Raw genomic sequence first — 15,428 nt, forward strand, 5'->3', positions numbered from 1 at the left:
ATGAAATTGAGTGAGTAAACATTGCAGTTTATCAGTTATATATTTATGTTGTATTGAAACAATAATCGTAGTTTTGAAGGTAACAGGGACACCCTGGTAGTAACGCCTAAGGCTCAGGTTGGGTTCCCTAAGCCAAAAGTCCATACTCACTCTCTGATGTATCTGAACAAAACACTGTATTTACAGAGTGATATGATATCTATAAGGTTGAACTTGATCATATTTTGAACAGAACCAGTCCCAGTGCGGAAGATTGACAACCCTTATGCTGTTCAACGGCCGCATGCCACGTCATCGATGTTAAACAGACAGGGTTCATTCCGAGGATTTGAAAAGCTCCATGAAGCCTCATCCCCCTTCAAACGCTCCGTGTCCCTACGTCTGGGAGAACTCCCCTCCACGTTACAGAGGCAGAACGCAATACTAGAATCCCCAACACATAATGGCAATGGTGGTAAGGGAGATAACTGTGTCCTGTTTCTCGGTACCTTGTCTGATACTACTGTTGGCTTGTCGTGCTTAGGGACGTGGTGCTATTCCCGGCATTAGTACTCTGTGTCTTATGCAGTGATAAAACTAACAGCACTTGCATGTTGGCATTTGGTGTCTTGCTAAATTTTTGAAATTCCTTTCCAAATAATAAACTATGTGATGAACTATGAACAGGTACTATTGAAAAAAACAACAGCATTGAAAGTAAATATGACACACGGGTATGAGGTGGTATAAGATGGTATGATGATATGACTTAAGCCGAAAGGTGATGTGCACTTACTAGTTTTAATTGAAGAATTTTCTTGATAAGTTATAGCTGCCAAATTAGAAGTTACTTTGAACCAGTAATCAGCTTAATAAGATCATATTCTTTAAGCATGCAGTGTGTTGTCTTTAGGTTGTGACCTGTGAAGATCCGGGGTAGAATAGGTCTTAAGCAACTCATGCTTGCTGTAAGAAGTGCCAAACGGGATAGGGTGGTCAGGCTCGCTGACTTGATTGATGCATGTCATCGTATCACAATTGCGAGGATCAATGCGCATGATGTCAATCACTGGATTGTCTGGTCCAGACATGATTATTTACAGACCACCATCATAGAGCTGGAATATTGCTAGGTGCGGCATTAAACAACAAACTGACCAACCAACCAACAATTTTGTATGATGTCTATTGTTTTTATGCTTATTTAGCGTCTATGTCATGATATGACTGAAATACTGTTCTATGAGGCATTATTGGGGCACCGGTGGCCCAGTCGTCTAAGGTGCTATGATCATGCGTTTGAATCACAGTTTACCCCAATAATGTTTCTAGGTTTATCAGTACGATACCTTTGTTCATTGGTTTCACTGTAGTGGTAAATGTCTAAGACACTTCTGGCTTTCCTCACACATTATGCTGACACGCCATGATATACCTGTTCAAAGTGGCATTAAGCCTAACTTATTAAACCCTAACAGAGCACTATACTGTCAGGTAGGGATTGACCTTTGTTAGAACACTATGCCACCTGGTAGTGTATAGCCTTTATAACAACCCTGACTAATGTGGTTTTAACTGCTGGTGTTTGTCCTGCAGCAGTAGGAGGTGCTATACAGGAGATGTCTCCCACCCATGAGCAGGAGGACTCCATCACCAAGATGTGTCAGCAGCTCACACAGGGGCTGTCTACACTGTCCTCGGACGAGCCCTTCGCCAACGCCCCAACTCGACCAGGGATGGGTCTCCCACACCAGAACTCGGTCCCACCATTCCATCAGTACTCCAGCCCCACTCAGCCAACTCTTGTGAGACAGAACACTACGCCAGCAGGTAGAGTAGAACATGTTAACAGAACACTGTACTGGCAGTTAGGTTATAACACTTGTAACAGAACACTGTACTGGCAGGTAGAGTAGAACATGTTAACAGAACACTGTACTGGCAGTTAGGTTATAACACTTGTAACAGAACACTGTACTGGCAGGTAGAGTAGAACATGTTTACAGAACACTGTACTGGCAGTTAGGTTATAACACTTGTAACAGAACACTGTACTGGCAGGTAGGGTATAACACTTGTAACAGAACACTACTGGCAGGTAGGTGATAACACTTGTAACAGAACACTGTACTGGCAGGTAGGGGATAACACTTGTAACAGAACACTACTGGCAGGTAGATGATAACACTTGAAACAGAACACTGTACTGGCAGGTAGGTGATAACACTTGTAACAGAACACTGTACTGGCAGGTAGGTGATAACTCTTGTAACAGAACACTGTACTGGCAGGTAGGCGATAACACTTGTAACAGAACACTGTACTGGCAGGTAGGGTATAACACTTGTAACAGAACACTACTGGCAGGTAGGTGATAACACTTGTAACAGAACACTGTACTGGCAGGTAGGTGATAACACTTGTAACAGAACACTGTACTGGCAGGTAGGGTATAACACTTGTAACAGAACACTACTGGCAGGTAGGTGATAATTGTAACAGAACACTGTACTGGCAGGTAGGTGATAACACTTGTAACAGAACACTACTGGCAGGTAGGCGATAACACTTGTAACAGAACACTACTGGCAGGTAGGGGATAACTCTTGTAACAGAACACTGTACTGGCAGGTAGGTGATAACACTTGTAACAGAACACTGTACTGGCAGGTAGGGGATAACTCTTGTAACAGAACACTGTACTGGCAGGTAGGGGATAACACCTGTAGCCTAACCGAACACTGTACTGGCAAGTAGGTGATAACACCTGTAGCCTAACAGAACACTGTACTGGCAGGTAGGGTATAACTCTTGTAACAGAACACTGTACTGGCAGGTAGGGGATAACACTTGTAAAGTTTATATGACGTGTGTGATGTTGTTCACAATGTTCATGACTGTTGCAGGTTATGGATCCAATGTGCCCCAGCCCACCACCAACCCGTGGGCAAACCCTGCCACAACTGCCGCCACCCCTCCTGCACCTCAGCGTGTCCCCAGCGAGGACTGGCCAAACAAAGGAGCCACCTCCCCAATGGGATCAACCAACCCCTTCGCCTCTGCCCCCCAGACTGCTTTCACCACCTCCCCAACGTCGTCTGCTGTCAACGGTGTGCCTTTCTCCGGAGAACCCTACCCTAAGGCACCTCCTGACCAGCCCCCGATGGCACGGCCACGACCAACACCCTTCCAGCACACAAGGAGTCATTCCATAGATACAGGAGAACTCTCTAACACGGGCTGGCAGAAGACTAAACCTACATTGTTAGAAATGGCTCATCAAAGAAGTTTCCAGCAGAATGGAAACGTATCAGGCAGTAGTCACTGGAGTGTGTCTGAAAGTTCTTCGAGTAGCAGTGTCGCCAGCCCGACACGTCAAGCCGGGCCAGGGGTGGATCCTTTCGATGTTGCCTGGGCAGCAAAGGCTGCCAATAAATCTGGCAGTAATCCATTCGGGTCAAAGACTGTGAAACAGTTTGAAGTACAGTTATAGAAGTGATTTCTTTTATATGACAAAGTGATAGATATTGGCAAAGTCCTATTTTTAAAAGAGATTTGTGAAGGATGCTATTTTCCATGGCTGGATATATCATCAGATACTGGCTATCTGAGAAAAGTTGTATAATGATTCATTACAGTGAAGATGTATACAGACAGGCGTTGGATATCATGAGCATCGTAACACATAGCGTCTCTGTGGAATAACACTTACCAGTTGCACAGTGTGTACAGTTTAGTGTTTCACAAGGAGCTGCTGCAGCCAGACCTACATACCATTGTCGACACATCACTCACATCTCCTGCTGTGCCAGCCAGGTTTCTCAGTTATTCATCAGGTTGTTGTTCAGTCTTGTATAGAACCAATCGCTGGAGCACATCTCTCAGTTTTTTTGTCAGACCAAGTCCACGTCCATGTCCGCTGATGTGTCATTATCCCAGGTGTGGTATAAGAGCATATACCAGTGATAATGGCAGGGGGTATAACAGTATATTTCTGTGATTATCACACATACATACCAGTCATTATGGCAGGTGTGGTATAACGGCGTACATACCAGTCATTATGGCAGGTGTGGTATAACGGCATCCATGCCAGTTGTTAGGGCAGGTGTGGTATAACGGTGTATTACCAATCATTATGGAATGTGTGGTATAACGATGTACCATGTGTGAGCTTTAACTATCCAGTGCTTGGTACTGTTACGTGTGCAGGGTAAACGATTAACTTGTATGCTCTGATAAAAGCTACTGATTGTGGAACAATTTTGTGTTGTTGACTTGCATCAAGTTTGGGCCCTGTATGAATTGTTATGTACCCGATACATAGATTGATGTACCCTAGGATCAATATCTGCTGTAACATGCCCAGACTCTAGTGTCTGAAAATATCCCATCACCATGAGAGCTGTCATTCAAGCCAGGGTTGTGTTCAGGGTGAATGTGAAGTTTTTCCCATGATCTGAAACCTGTTCATGAAGTATATCTGGACTGTGTTAAAACTATGACTTTGAAACAGCCTGTTTCAGTTTATTCCATTCAGACTAGTTTGGGAATGAGTCCGCCTACAAGGACTGACCCACATCTCTCCTCTGTTGGACCATGAACTGTATTGGACGACCTTGTGAACGCATCTTCTTCTGATCATGCACAGCGCCCTCTATGATGTCGTGTCACCATTTCCCAGCAGCCTTGTAGCACTTCCTTACTTCTGTACCGTGCTTCTCATGGAGACAAGAAGTGTTTCATTTTAACTGGAATTAGCTCACTTTTACCATGTTGCAATTCGTTTGTATTGTTTATTGTAATTAATATTTTAAAGTAATCTTGCTGTCCATTTTATAATAACAGGAAAGACAATCTTAATAGATAACTTAACCTTATCTTCAAATACTTTTTATGGGTAGCAAATCTTTTACAAATTACAGCTTGTGATTTTAGTACTTTTCATAAACACGATTTTTTAAATATATATTTATCAGAAACCGAATTTTGAATTGATCACTCCTTATGTCCTGATTTGCACATGTTTTAAATGGACAATTGGGGTTTCAGAAGTAAAAACAAATAGAAAATATTAAATTCCTATTTTGAACAGCCTGTAACATTTTCTGTGGCTGGTTTCGCGCCTTTGTAATGGAAGTGTCAGCATGTACATATTGTTGTGTATCAATCTACACCGTGTGTATTTGTTATCTTATCATGTTAAGTAGTTTTAAAATTAAGAACTTGAAATGCACAATCAAATTTCCTCATCCATTGATATGACTTACTTCATAATACATGAGCATTTTTATTTTGATCTCTATCCTTCCAAACTGTCTACTTAATTTCCTTGATTGAATGCACTATTATGTTTTATACATTTATAACAGATGAAATTTTAGAACTAGAATTTATTACAGTTGCCCAAACTGACTTGTCATGTTTGTAAATATGAATATACTCAGACCTTTGAGCAATAGCTGAATGAGTTTCTCTGCCTTATAAATAGACATGAGACTAGACACTGGTAATGTCACACCTGTAAGCAAGGTGGTGCCACACCTGTAATTAAGGTGTCACCTGATGCTTGAGATTATGTCAAGAGTGCTGGGTACAAGTGACATCTGTGTACCACACTGAACATTTACACTGTAGTAGTGCTATATTTTAAATGTTTATTTAAATTTTATTACAGAAACACATTTTTCAGATTTTATATGAGTATAACCAACAGACATTTTAGCCTGTTTCTGAAGAATCGGTTTGACCTTGATCCAATTTCAATCAGCGGCCTTCTTGTTTAGTTTTTGACATTATTTGACTTTTCTGAAATTGTCATATTGGAATATTATGTTGGGAAAATAGTATCTAAGTCGGATTACCTGATTTGGTGATGAAGACATCTTTATCCCACAGTGTACCAATCTGTGTCTGTCTTTACACTGTATGTTCTGACCAGTTAGATCTCTGAAGTTGGTTAAACCAAATTAATGCGGTGACCATAGCTACCCCTTTTTGATGCCTCAGGTTTTCTTTTCATCTCCTCTCTCTCCTTAGTATTTGATGCAGTCAGTATTGCTGTTCTTGGGATTATTTTCTTGGAGAAAATACATCAATATATTTACAGAAATAGCCTTCAGCCAACCCTAAGCCAGAACATTAAATTTTTAGACTCATCAATGTCTGGTAAAAAGCTAGTCAGACATTGATAGTTTTCTCTGTTTAGCCTAGATGAACATTTCCTCAATAATACCCCAAACTATAGGTCAAACTGTTCTGGAAAGTCGTTGTGACTAGTGTGATTTTCCTGTCACATTTTGCTTGTTTCTTGGTGTGAAATAAACACTAATTGCTCAATATTGACAGACAATACAGGGGGCCTTTCATATACCGGATGTTACATCATGAAATAGAGCAGGCCGTTATGACATTGACACAAGTTTATATAATTTTAATGTAAATATATAGTTTATTGCAAATATTACATATTTATTCAGTGTGAGATGTCAAGGTTGATATGAGATCATGTTAATTACAGTGGAACGGTCTGTTTTCAACCGTCCAAATGTGTAATAGATTGTTTGTAAGCTCTTTCCCCAAGAACTTTCTTCTCACATGTATGATCAGTTTTCGACAAGTAGTATTTCAATTCACTTCATCATAATATTAGATTAAATATACTGAAGAAAAAAGATCATGAATATTATGGGGGATATTTTGATGAAATTGTATGCTCAGTCTTCACAACAAAAAAGATCCCCCAAAATATTGAGATCACAAACTTTTTTTGTTCAGTGTATCAACCAGTAAGTATTAACTTATCTTCTCTTTTATGACAACCTTTTGATTTAGTAACATCACATTCGGATTGTGAGAAGGCAGGTTGTGGGACTTAGCGCTAATATTGCTTTGCTTATGGTTACTTAGTCCAACAATGTTAACAATTACTAGCCAGTGACAATGATTTATGGTATGGTATGAACCAGTTTTTCTGGAGAATATCAATCCTTTTTCAGCATTGCTGCTCAGACTGCTTCAGATTGTTTCTTTATTTCATTCAAATTGAACAAGGAAGTTACACAGAAAAAAAACAGTGATGAAATATGCGTCCTAGACAAGAAAGTAAACTGTGTGCTACAATATTCAAAAGTTTCCTCATGAATCCTATGAATTTAAAATTGGCAACTCATATGAATTTTGATTGGTTGGAAACCACCTTGTGGTGAATGCACTGACTGCCCTTGAAGCTGCCATCTTGCTTGCTTCGTTAGTGACCGAACGTCTATCCATGTAGGTGTTGTGTACGGGAACATATCATCACGTCGTTCTCCTGGGTTGTGTCTGCGGTATATATCTGTCATATTACCCGCTTAGTAGAACAGGATTCTGTTTCTTCTCAATAAAACCATGTATTATAATATTCATGAAATGTGATATTGTGAAACATCCTGATGTGATAACAAAGGGAGACAACTTTGGTCAACTATTTCAAACTGTGCTCTGTGTCCTAATTCTGACATTTCTGTCTTATTGTGCTGTGTATTCAGTTGAAAAATTTCATGGTGAATTTGTTATCATCCATTTATGATGACAATAGCTTTACCTCAATATCTCAGATGTGTAAATATCAACAATCAGGTGACGCTCAGTTGAATTTAACTGGAGGTCATGGCTGGATTTGGTTGTAATAGAATGTCATTTTTTTATGTGACTTGTTAACCTCATTGTTCTTGTCTTAGAAAATTTTAAGTCCTTATTCAGTGGAGAAAAAGCTGATATCTCATTTATTATCTTATTTTAACCAACATTTTTAATTCCTGAAGGTCGTGTCACTGCAGTGTACAAGACATGTTTATAGGACGAGGAAACATGTCTACCACATGTGGCTCCTGGTGTTAGTGCCGTCATACACCAGTTGTCACGTCACCGTGTATAATGTAAGCTCCCGGAATAAAATAAACATGATTACAGTTAACCCCTGTTGTTTTACTTGACTATTATTTGCAAGAACCATACTTCTAATTAGCATTATGAGGACCAATTTGTAAAATGCTTGCCAGTCTGATATGGCAGCTTGGCTTGTGTACTCCCCAGGGAGCTGAGAATGAAGTTTTAGTGATCCAAAAGATCGGGGCAATACTAATGTAGAGATATTAGCATTCACTTCGTGAATAGAATTTGGCAAACTGTAAATGGGATTATTATTATTATCATCATCATCATCATCATCATCAGTTTTCAGCTTCTAAAAAGCCACCCAGTGGGTCATGCTCTGTAATCCTATGCACTACCACCATCAAATCTCTCTACTTCTGTGACTCTTCACTAACCAAACTTGTCTCCATCGCAGTTGTGACCTTGACACCATTGACGTCGCAGTTGTCAGGTCCATCAAAATGACACCTCGAACTGGTCATCAAGAATGAATACCTTCAGCAGGTAAACAGTTCAACTGTCTGGGCTGCTATCTTGCGCAATCCTTGTATTGCCATAGTTGTCGAGGTGACTGTAAGTGACGTAGCCGTATGAATCTGTCCTGTGCTCTAGTAATGGTACGTGGTCGACTGGATCTGGAAAGGTCCTTTGTTTTCAGTGTTTCCTGTAACGGTGCTTGGAACCTTGTAGCAGCTGCAGATTATTCTCCTTTCTGATGGCGTTGTTGCGTTGGGCTTCCGTCACTCATGGCATGATTTCGCTTTTCACTTGCTGTAAGATTGTGATGGCATGCAATGAAAACTCAACGTTTTTCTAGCCCAACTAGGGATGTTGCATATGCATGTCGGTGTGTTTCAGCCCAAGGCTCTCACGTTTTATTTTTTGCACTTTTTCGATCTTTTCACCAAGTTTCTGCAGTACCTCATTCTTTCAACACAAATAAATCCCAATCCATGCAGAAATGACCAATTCATTTTTGGTATTATTTTTGTATGGATGTTGGGAACACTGTCAGTACCGTATTCGACATAATAAGCGCCCCGCTCTAATAAGCGCCCACGGTGATATTTCCTATATTGGCTAGTGAACAATCCCAATTAGCACCCCTTTCGATTGATCAATGTACAAAAGACTTATTTATTTGCGTATAATACACACTCGTGTAAAATATGCACCCTTAATTATGGGCAATTAAATTCTGGAAAAATATATCTGTTGTATGTAAACATTGCAGGCTGTTAGCATAAACAACAAAATTTATTTTTTAACTTTTTTTTTTCTTAAAAAAAAAATGAATATTCTAAAAAGAGCCCCCTGTTTCTAATTTTGAGAGCGCCCTGGGCGCTTATTACGTCAAATACGGTATTTATTATAAACTAATTTAGCATTTCTTTTTTTTGCAGAGTATAATTGTCATTCATAGGCTTTTGAAAGTTTTCTAACATTATCCAAGGTCAAACTGATTGTTTGCATGACGGAAGGAGTGAAAGTTCAAGTCAAAGCCAGGTTCTCACTCTGGATTTGGTTGGGTTAGCATGTGAAATATTCTTCAAGGATACATTGTGACACAAAGTTTCAAGATGATCAAAGGTTATAAAATTAGCTGTATCTGTAAGTTAACTCAACTTAATTTAAGAATAAATAATAACTTGGGCTTTCTTTAAATCACCTCAGGTGGTCAGGTCAAGGTCACAGAGAGGATCAACTGGGTGATAGAATTTGAGTTCTTCGAGTTCAAGTTCACTCTTCTGTGTGTAGGGTATTTTGCCTGGAAAGAAGCAAGCATAATTTTTGCATGTAATATGTCACTTCTCTGAATTTGTTTACAACATGCAACTTCACAATGATTCCTCTAGGCATAAGTGACACCAAATACAGAGAGACCTTGTTAATCCACACATGCCACTTCACAATGATTCCTCTAGGTATAAGTGACACCTACATACAGAGAGACCTTGTTAATCCACACATGCCACTTCACAATGATTCCTCTAGGTATAAGTGACACCTACATACAGAGAGACCTTGTTAATCCACACATGCCACTTCACAATGATTCCTCTAGGTATAAGTGACACCTACATACAGAGAGACCTTGTTAATCCACTCATGCCACTTCACAATGATTCCTCTAGGCATAAGTGACACCTACATACAGTGAGACCTTGTTACTCCACACATGCCACTTCACAATCATTCCTCATTATAAGTGACACCTACATACAGTGAGACCTTGTCAATCCAATATGGATGTTCCCAACAAGATCGTCCTTTGTCCAACCAAGGAGCCTGCCACGAAGAAGCATACAACACAGGACAGATATGAGAAATATTTATTGGGAAACAAGATGTACAAACAACATGAAGGCACTTTGGCACGATACATCTGTTGTGATCAACAATGATATAAACTACCGGTACTCATTCAAAATTAAAGAACACCCAGTTTATTATGAAAGAAACAGGTGATCTTTAACTTCAACTGACAACCTAACATGAGCACTTATATCACAGACACTTCAAAATTCTTAATAAAATAGTGGATTTTGGAATGCTATTAGGTAAACACATTTAGAAACGTAATCAGTGTGCACTTGGTGGATTAACTCAAGGTATAATTGGTACCTTGTATTGATCGTCTTTATCTACTGACGCAAGTGTATTGCCCTTTGAAAACAACTTATTTTGCAATCTGTTAAATCAGATCAGTGAAGCCATAGACTGTAGAAACCAGTCCCTTGTTAGCAGAATATTATATAACATCAGAACAATAATATAGCATCTATGGAGGTTGCAAAGTTTTGTCAAACTGAACTGTTGTCTACATTCGCTATCTTAGGCATCAAAACTACATCTCAGATTCAAGATATGAGGCCTGTTTCACAAAAGCTATCAAAGCGTACAGCTGACACAAATGTACATACGTGACGTCAGTCACAACTGTATGATCTTGCAAAGGTCCACATGTGTTCATCAAACCCGAGTGAGTTGGACTGGGTTTATGGGGACTTATCCAGACCTGCCTCAAGGCCGATATTCGGCCTCATGTCTGCAGCAAATGTCAGTAAAGTGTCTAAAATTGGAATTAAATATTTCCCAATTCATGTTGTTATAGTTATAACTGATGTTATGGCTTTGTCGAAGTGGCTTGTATTTCACTGACAAAGACCAATACAGAGGACCTGAGAGAGGGTCCCATTGCATAAAACAATTTTAGCAGTGAGCATGGTAAGACGATCGTCATGCCCATCATTTAACACTGACTTAAGACAGTTGTAGTGCTTTGACAGCTGTGAGAAATGGAGCATACATGCACATGACGTACCTAGTTCAGTATTGGAATACTTCAACAACATAAACACCAGTATTAGGGCTGGGACGGTAACTCGGGTACTCAGGTGGGTACTGAGTAGGACCTGGGTACCCACAGGACTACCCGAACCTGTGGTTAGTCACGTGATGATATTGTTTAATGACAAATATTATTCAGAACTCTATGGTTAGTTACACTATATGTGACAAATTTCTTTCTGACTATTCACACATTCCTTCTGAGTTTATATGTTTGTATAATGATAACTTCAGTGTATGCATGACCAGATCGGATTATAATTTATTTGGACTGGAGTACGGTCAAACATTTCCCAATCAGACATTTTGTAGCTCTATCTTGACACCTACAGACGGTACCTGGGTACGGTCGGGTAATAGGGGGGTGGGTACCAGGGTAGTAAATTTAGACTCGTCCCAGCCCTAACCAGTATTCACTAATGTTGTAACAACTACACATCAGCATGGAAACCACATGACAATCATGAGCTCTGTGTAACCGATTTCAACTGTCATCAAGGTACAAATACACTATGAGAACACATTCAAGTGAGGGTGTTGATTGGAATTTCAGTAATTCTTATATATCGAGATGACGTTTATATTTGTAGATACTTATAAATACATGCATCAAAATCATTTTCTACACATGATATGTTGAACAAAAAGACCTTAGAATGAAACGAAAATATCCGATTTCCTAAATATCAAGACTAGCTGCAACGATGTCTGAATACACAGTGAGCAAATGTCAATATATACATGTAGATCTTCCTGTCAAATCTTAATTGACAGCAACAGCATTGATCCTTTGAAAATTACCACATTATGGTCATGCATACATATGCCTTTTTTAATAAAAACAATTCTCTGACAACGTAGCAAATTCTTGATTACATAAAAATATGATTTCCAACACCGAACAACAATAAACATGAAAGATTTGACTATTTGTATAAAATGGAGAGAAAGGTGGATTAAAATAAGCGTGACGATATTGTCCTCAATAAACATTGCATACAACAAACTAGGTATACGGTAAAACAAAAACTAACACCACTAGGCAGTGTTTGAAATAAGTGCCTGCCTGTAGGCCTGTGGCATGTAGATTTCGTGTAGGGCCGTAGTTTAAACGTTGTATAGGTCCTTATGGCCTGCAGTAAATTTAAATTTATTTGTCACAGTAAGCTGCAGTATTTTATATGAGGGCCTGAAGAGTTTAGTCAGGGCCTGCAGCTTCTAAAGTCTGTGTGTCCTGATGGCAGCCTGGCAATTTATTTTATTTCATCCACTGCTTCTTAGCACTGATATGTCTGGTAGAGTTAACTCCCTTGATATATTATCAATACTGTAACAATAAAAAAGTCAAAAAAAAGTATCTGAAGTGAGGCGAAACAGGGTTTTATTGCACTTATATAGCGATGTGCATGCGGGTATGTGGCTAGCACTATAAAATCGGCTTTAGTCTAGACTAGTACAAATAGACACGTGTGTGTGTGTATGTGCGTGCGTGCGTGCGTGCATACTTGTGTATGATACAGCGAGCAATAGATAAATGTACAATAAGATAAAATATTGACATTGATATCAGATTATAAATATAAGAACATGGGTTGTATATAATTGGACTGCAAAAAACATATTGAAAAAATCTGTGAAAATGGTTGATTTGATTTCTGTAAAACACATTGGCAAAATTGTATCAGAAGGCAGCTGTCAATCACGTTAGTGACAGCATATGAAACACATGGCATGGACACAAACATCACATGATACAATGTACATTATCAGACAGTTTCCCATTCACTACACTGTCAAAAGGGTATCAAAATAACTTCTTGGACATACACCAAACAATGGTAAAAGCACAATGAGGAGACAGACATCAAGGGAGGTAACTAGGTGGGTGTTCACACGACAAACTTAATCAATCATTTGCACAATCACCAGATGTTGATATAAGGAATATTACATGAGGTGCTGTTAACGATCTATTTTATGATACCAATAATTAATAATACCACTAATTCAATTTTGAGATATCAGCAAAATTGATGTTTTTTTCCGATATTAATAAATGGAAGCAATTATCACTAAAGTAGTTTTAGATATCATATAATCAAATAGTATTTATTGTAAAATGGTTCATAATAATCATGATAATATTGAAATGTCTAAAGTGTAAGGAAGAGATTCATCCAACTTCCCCTGATAGGGTTGTTCTTGACAAGGGTACAATTGATATGTACCAATGGTACATAAATACACATCACTACGTACCAAATTCCACTGATAGTGTCGTTCTTGACAAGGGTACAACTGATACGTACCAAAGGTACATAAAGGCACATCACTATGTACCAACTTCAACTGATAGTGTCGTTCTTGACAAGCGTACAACTGATACGTACCAAAGGTACATAAAGGCACATCACTATGTACCAACTTCCACAGATAGTGTCGTTCTTGACAAGGGTACAACTGATACGTACCAAAGGTACATAAAGGCACATCACTATGTACCAACTTCCACTGATAGTGTCGTTCTTGACAAGGGTACAACTGATACGTACCAAAGGTACATAAAGGCACATCACTATGTACCAACTTCCACAGATAGTGTCGTTCTTGACAAGGGTACAACTGATACGTACCAAAGGTACATAAAGGCACATCACTATGTACCAACTTCCACAGATAGTGTCGTTCTTGACAAGGGTACAACTGATACGTACCAAAGGTACATAAAGGCACATCACTATGTACCAACTTCCACTGATAGTGTCGTTCTTGACAAGGGTACAACTGATACGTACCAAAGGTACATAAAGGCACATTACTATGTACCATGCTCTCTCAGAACCTAGCACCTCAAACTGGGTCAGATGTACCCTCTCTTCAAACTCAACAGCTTTCAGTCTCTAATGATGCTTCGTTTAATGGCATGGTAAAGAATGACATACAGTATTGAAAATCAAAGCAATTGACAAAAAAGTTGTTGCTATAAGGTAATAATTGCTCCAAATCTACTTAGTAGTTATGGATAAGGAAGGATGAAGTGAAAGTGTTTATTTGCCGAAATGGTCGTTTCACACGAGACATTGTAATTCCAGGGTGCATTCCATTGTGACAGGCAGTGAAGTACAGGGTCGTAATGTACCATGGTACAGGGTCGTAATGTACCATGGTACAGGTTCATAGTACACTGCTCAAGAAGCTCAGGATTTGAGGACACTTCGGATTTAAGTCATATTACGGTATGTTTCATACTAACATGGGGAGAAAGCCAAAAGTGACCTGGTAGTAGACATTAATGTTCAACGTATCCTGACATAGCAAAGGGGAGAGAACACTGTAGACTGAGTTGGAGCACCCATACACACTTAATATTACTGAAACAGCAAAATGAGCAGGATGTGATGAAATCCTGGGCTGGAACAGATGCCTGGCAATTAGCACTGTAACCATGGCAATGATGAACACAAGCTGGAATATCAATCATCACCACTCGCCCCTTTCTGTAACCTGCAAGAAGACTCGTCCCCCTATCAATGAATGTTATGCTTGTAAATACAACAAACCAATCAGAATGCACGTATGATTTCAAGTTCTTCGTCAAAGAATCCCTCAGAAATAATTTGTGATTTTACATATGTCTTGCATCTAAACATATACCCAAGACACAGTTAAATTTGTTCAATCATACTGTATTACCAGTATTCCACATGTTCCGATGTGCTTTAAATTGCATCTGAAATATTTATAATATATGGGGAATTGTTTTAGGTAGGCCTGTTTGCGTTACCCCGGTCGCAAAAATGGCCATTAGAGGGGCACGAGTCACTATTCGGCTTGTCTCGGAATAACACGAGTTGGTCATGAATGGCTGGAATATATTATGTTCCCATAAATTATGTAAAAATATCAAATTAAGTTTGTAATTCTGAACTGCTCTACAATAAAAACCAGTAATCTGACAGCATAAGATATTATAAGTACCACAACGGATCAATTATTCAGTGGTAACTCAGCACACTCAAGAAGAGTAAAACAACATAGCACATTTGGTCACATTTTCAACTCCATGAATCATGACAATTAAACAATGGAATGAACAACAGTATCACATCATGAACAGCTAAATACTAATTGAAAACCATTAATATGTACAGGATAACTTGTGTGAGCTTGCTCACATCTCC

At 39.1% G+C, this 15,428-nt stretch overlaps 1 protein-coding gene across 8 annotated transcripts in view; it reads left to right on the forward strand.

Moving 5' to 3' along the window:
• LOC139444358 (protein numb-like) overlaps positions 1-7,936 on the forward strand; it is a 100,908-nt gene extending 92,972 nt beyond the window's left edge. For all 8 annotated transcript variants that reach the window (XM_071225308.1, XM_071225307.1, XM_071225309.1 and 5 more), the window contains 3 exons: positions 233-454; positions 1,576-1,809; positions 2,886-7,936. In XM_071225308.1, the coding sequence (XP_071081409.1) occupies positions 233-454; positions 1,576-1,809; positions 2,886-3,472 (1,043 nt within the window). In that variant the 3' untranslated portion in view covers positions 3,473-7,936. The remainder of the gene's footprint in view (positions 1-232; positions 455-1,575; positions 1,810-2,885) is intronic.
• Positions 7,937-15,428: the final 7,492 nt, after the last annotated feature.

This window comes from Haliotis cracherodii, unplaced genomic scaffold, assembly GCF_022045235.1.
Source record: "Haliotis cracherodii isolate W230 unplaced genomic scaffold, xgHalCrac1.p SCAF_5, whole genome shotgun sequence".
In the NCBI taxonomy this organism is placed as follows: Eukaryota; Metazoa; Mollusca; class Gastropoda; order Lepetellida; family Haliotidae; genus Haliotis; species Haliotis cracherodii.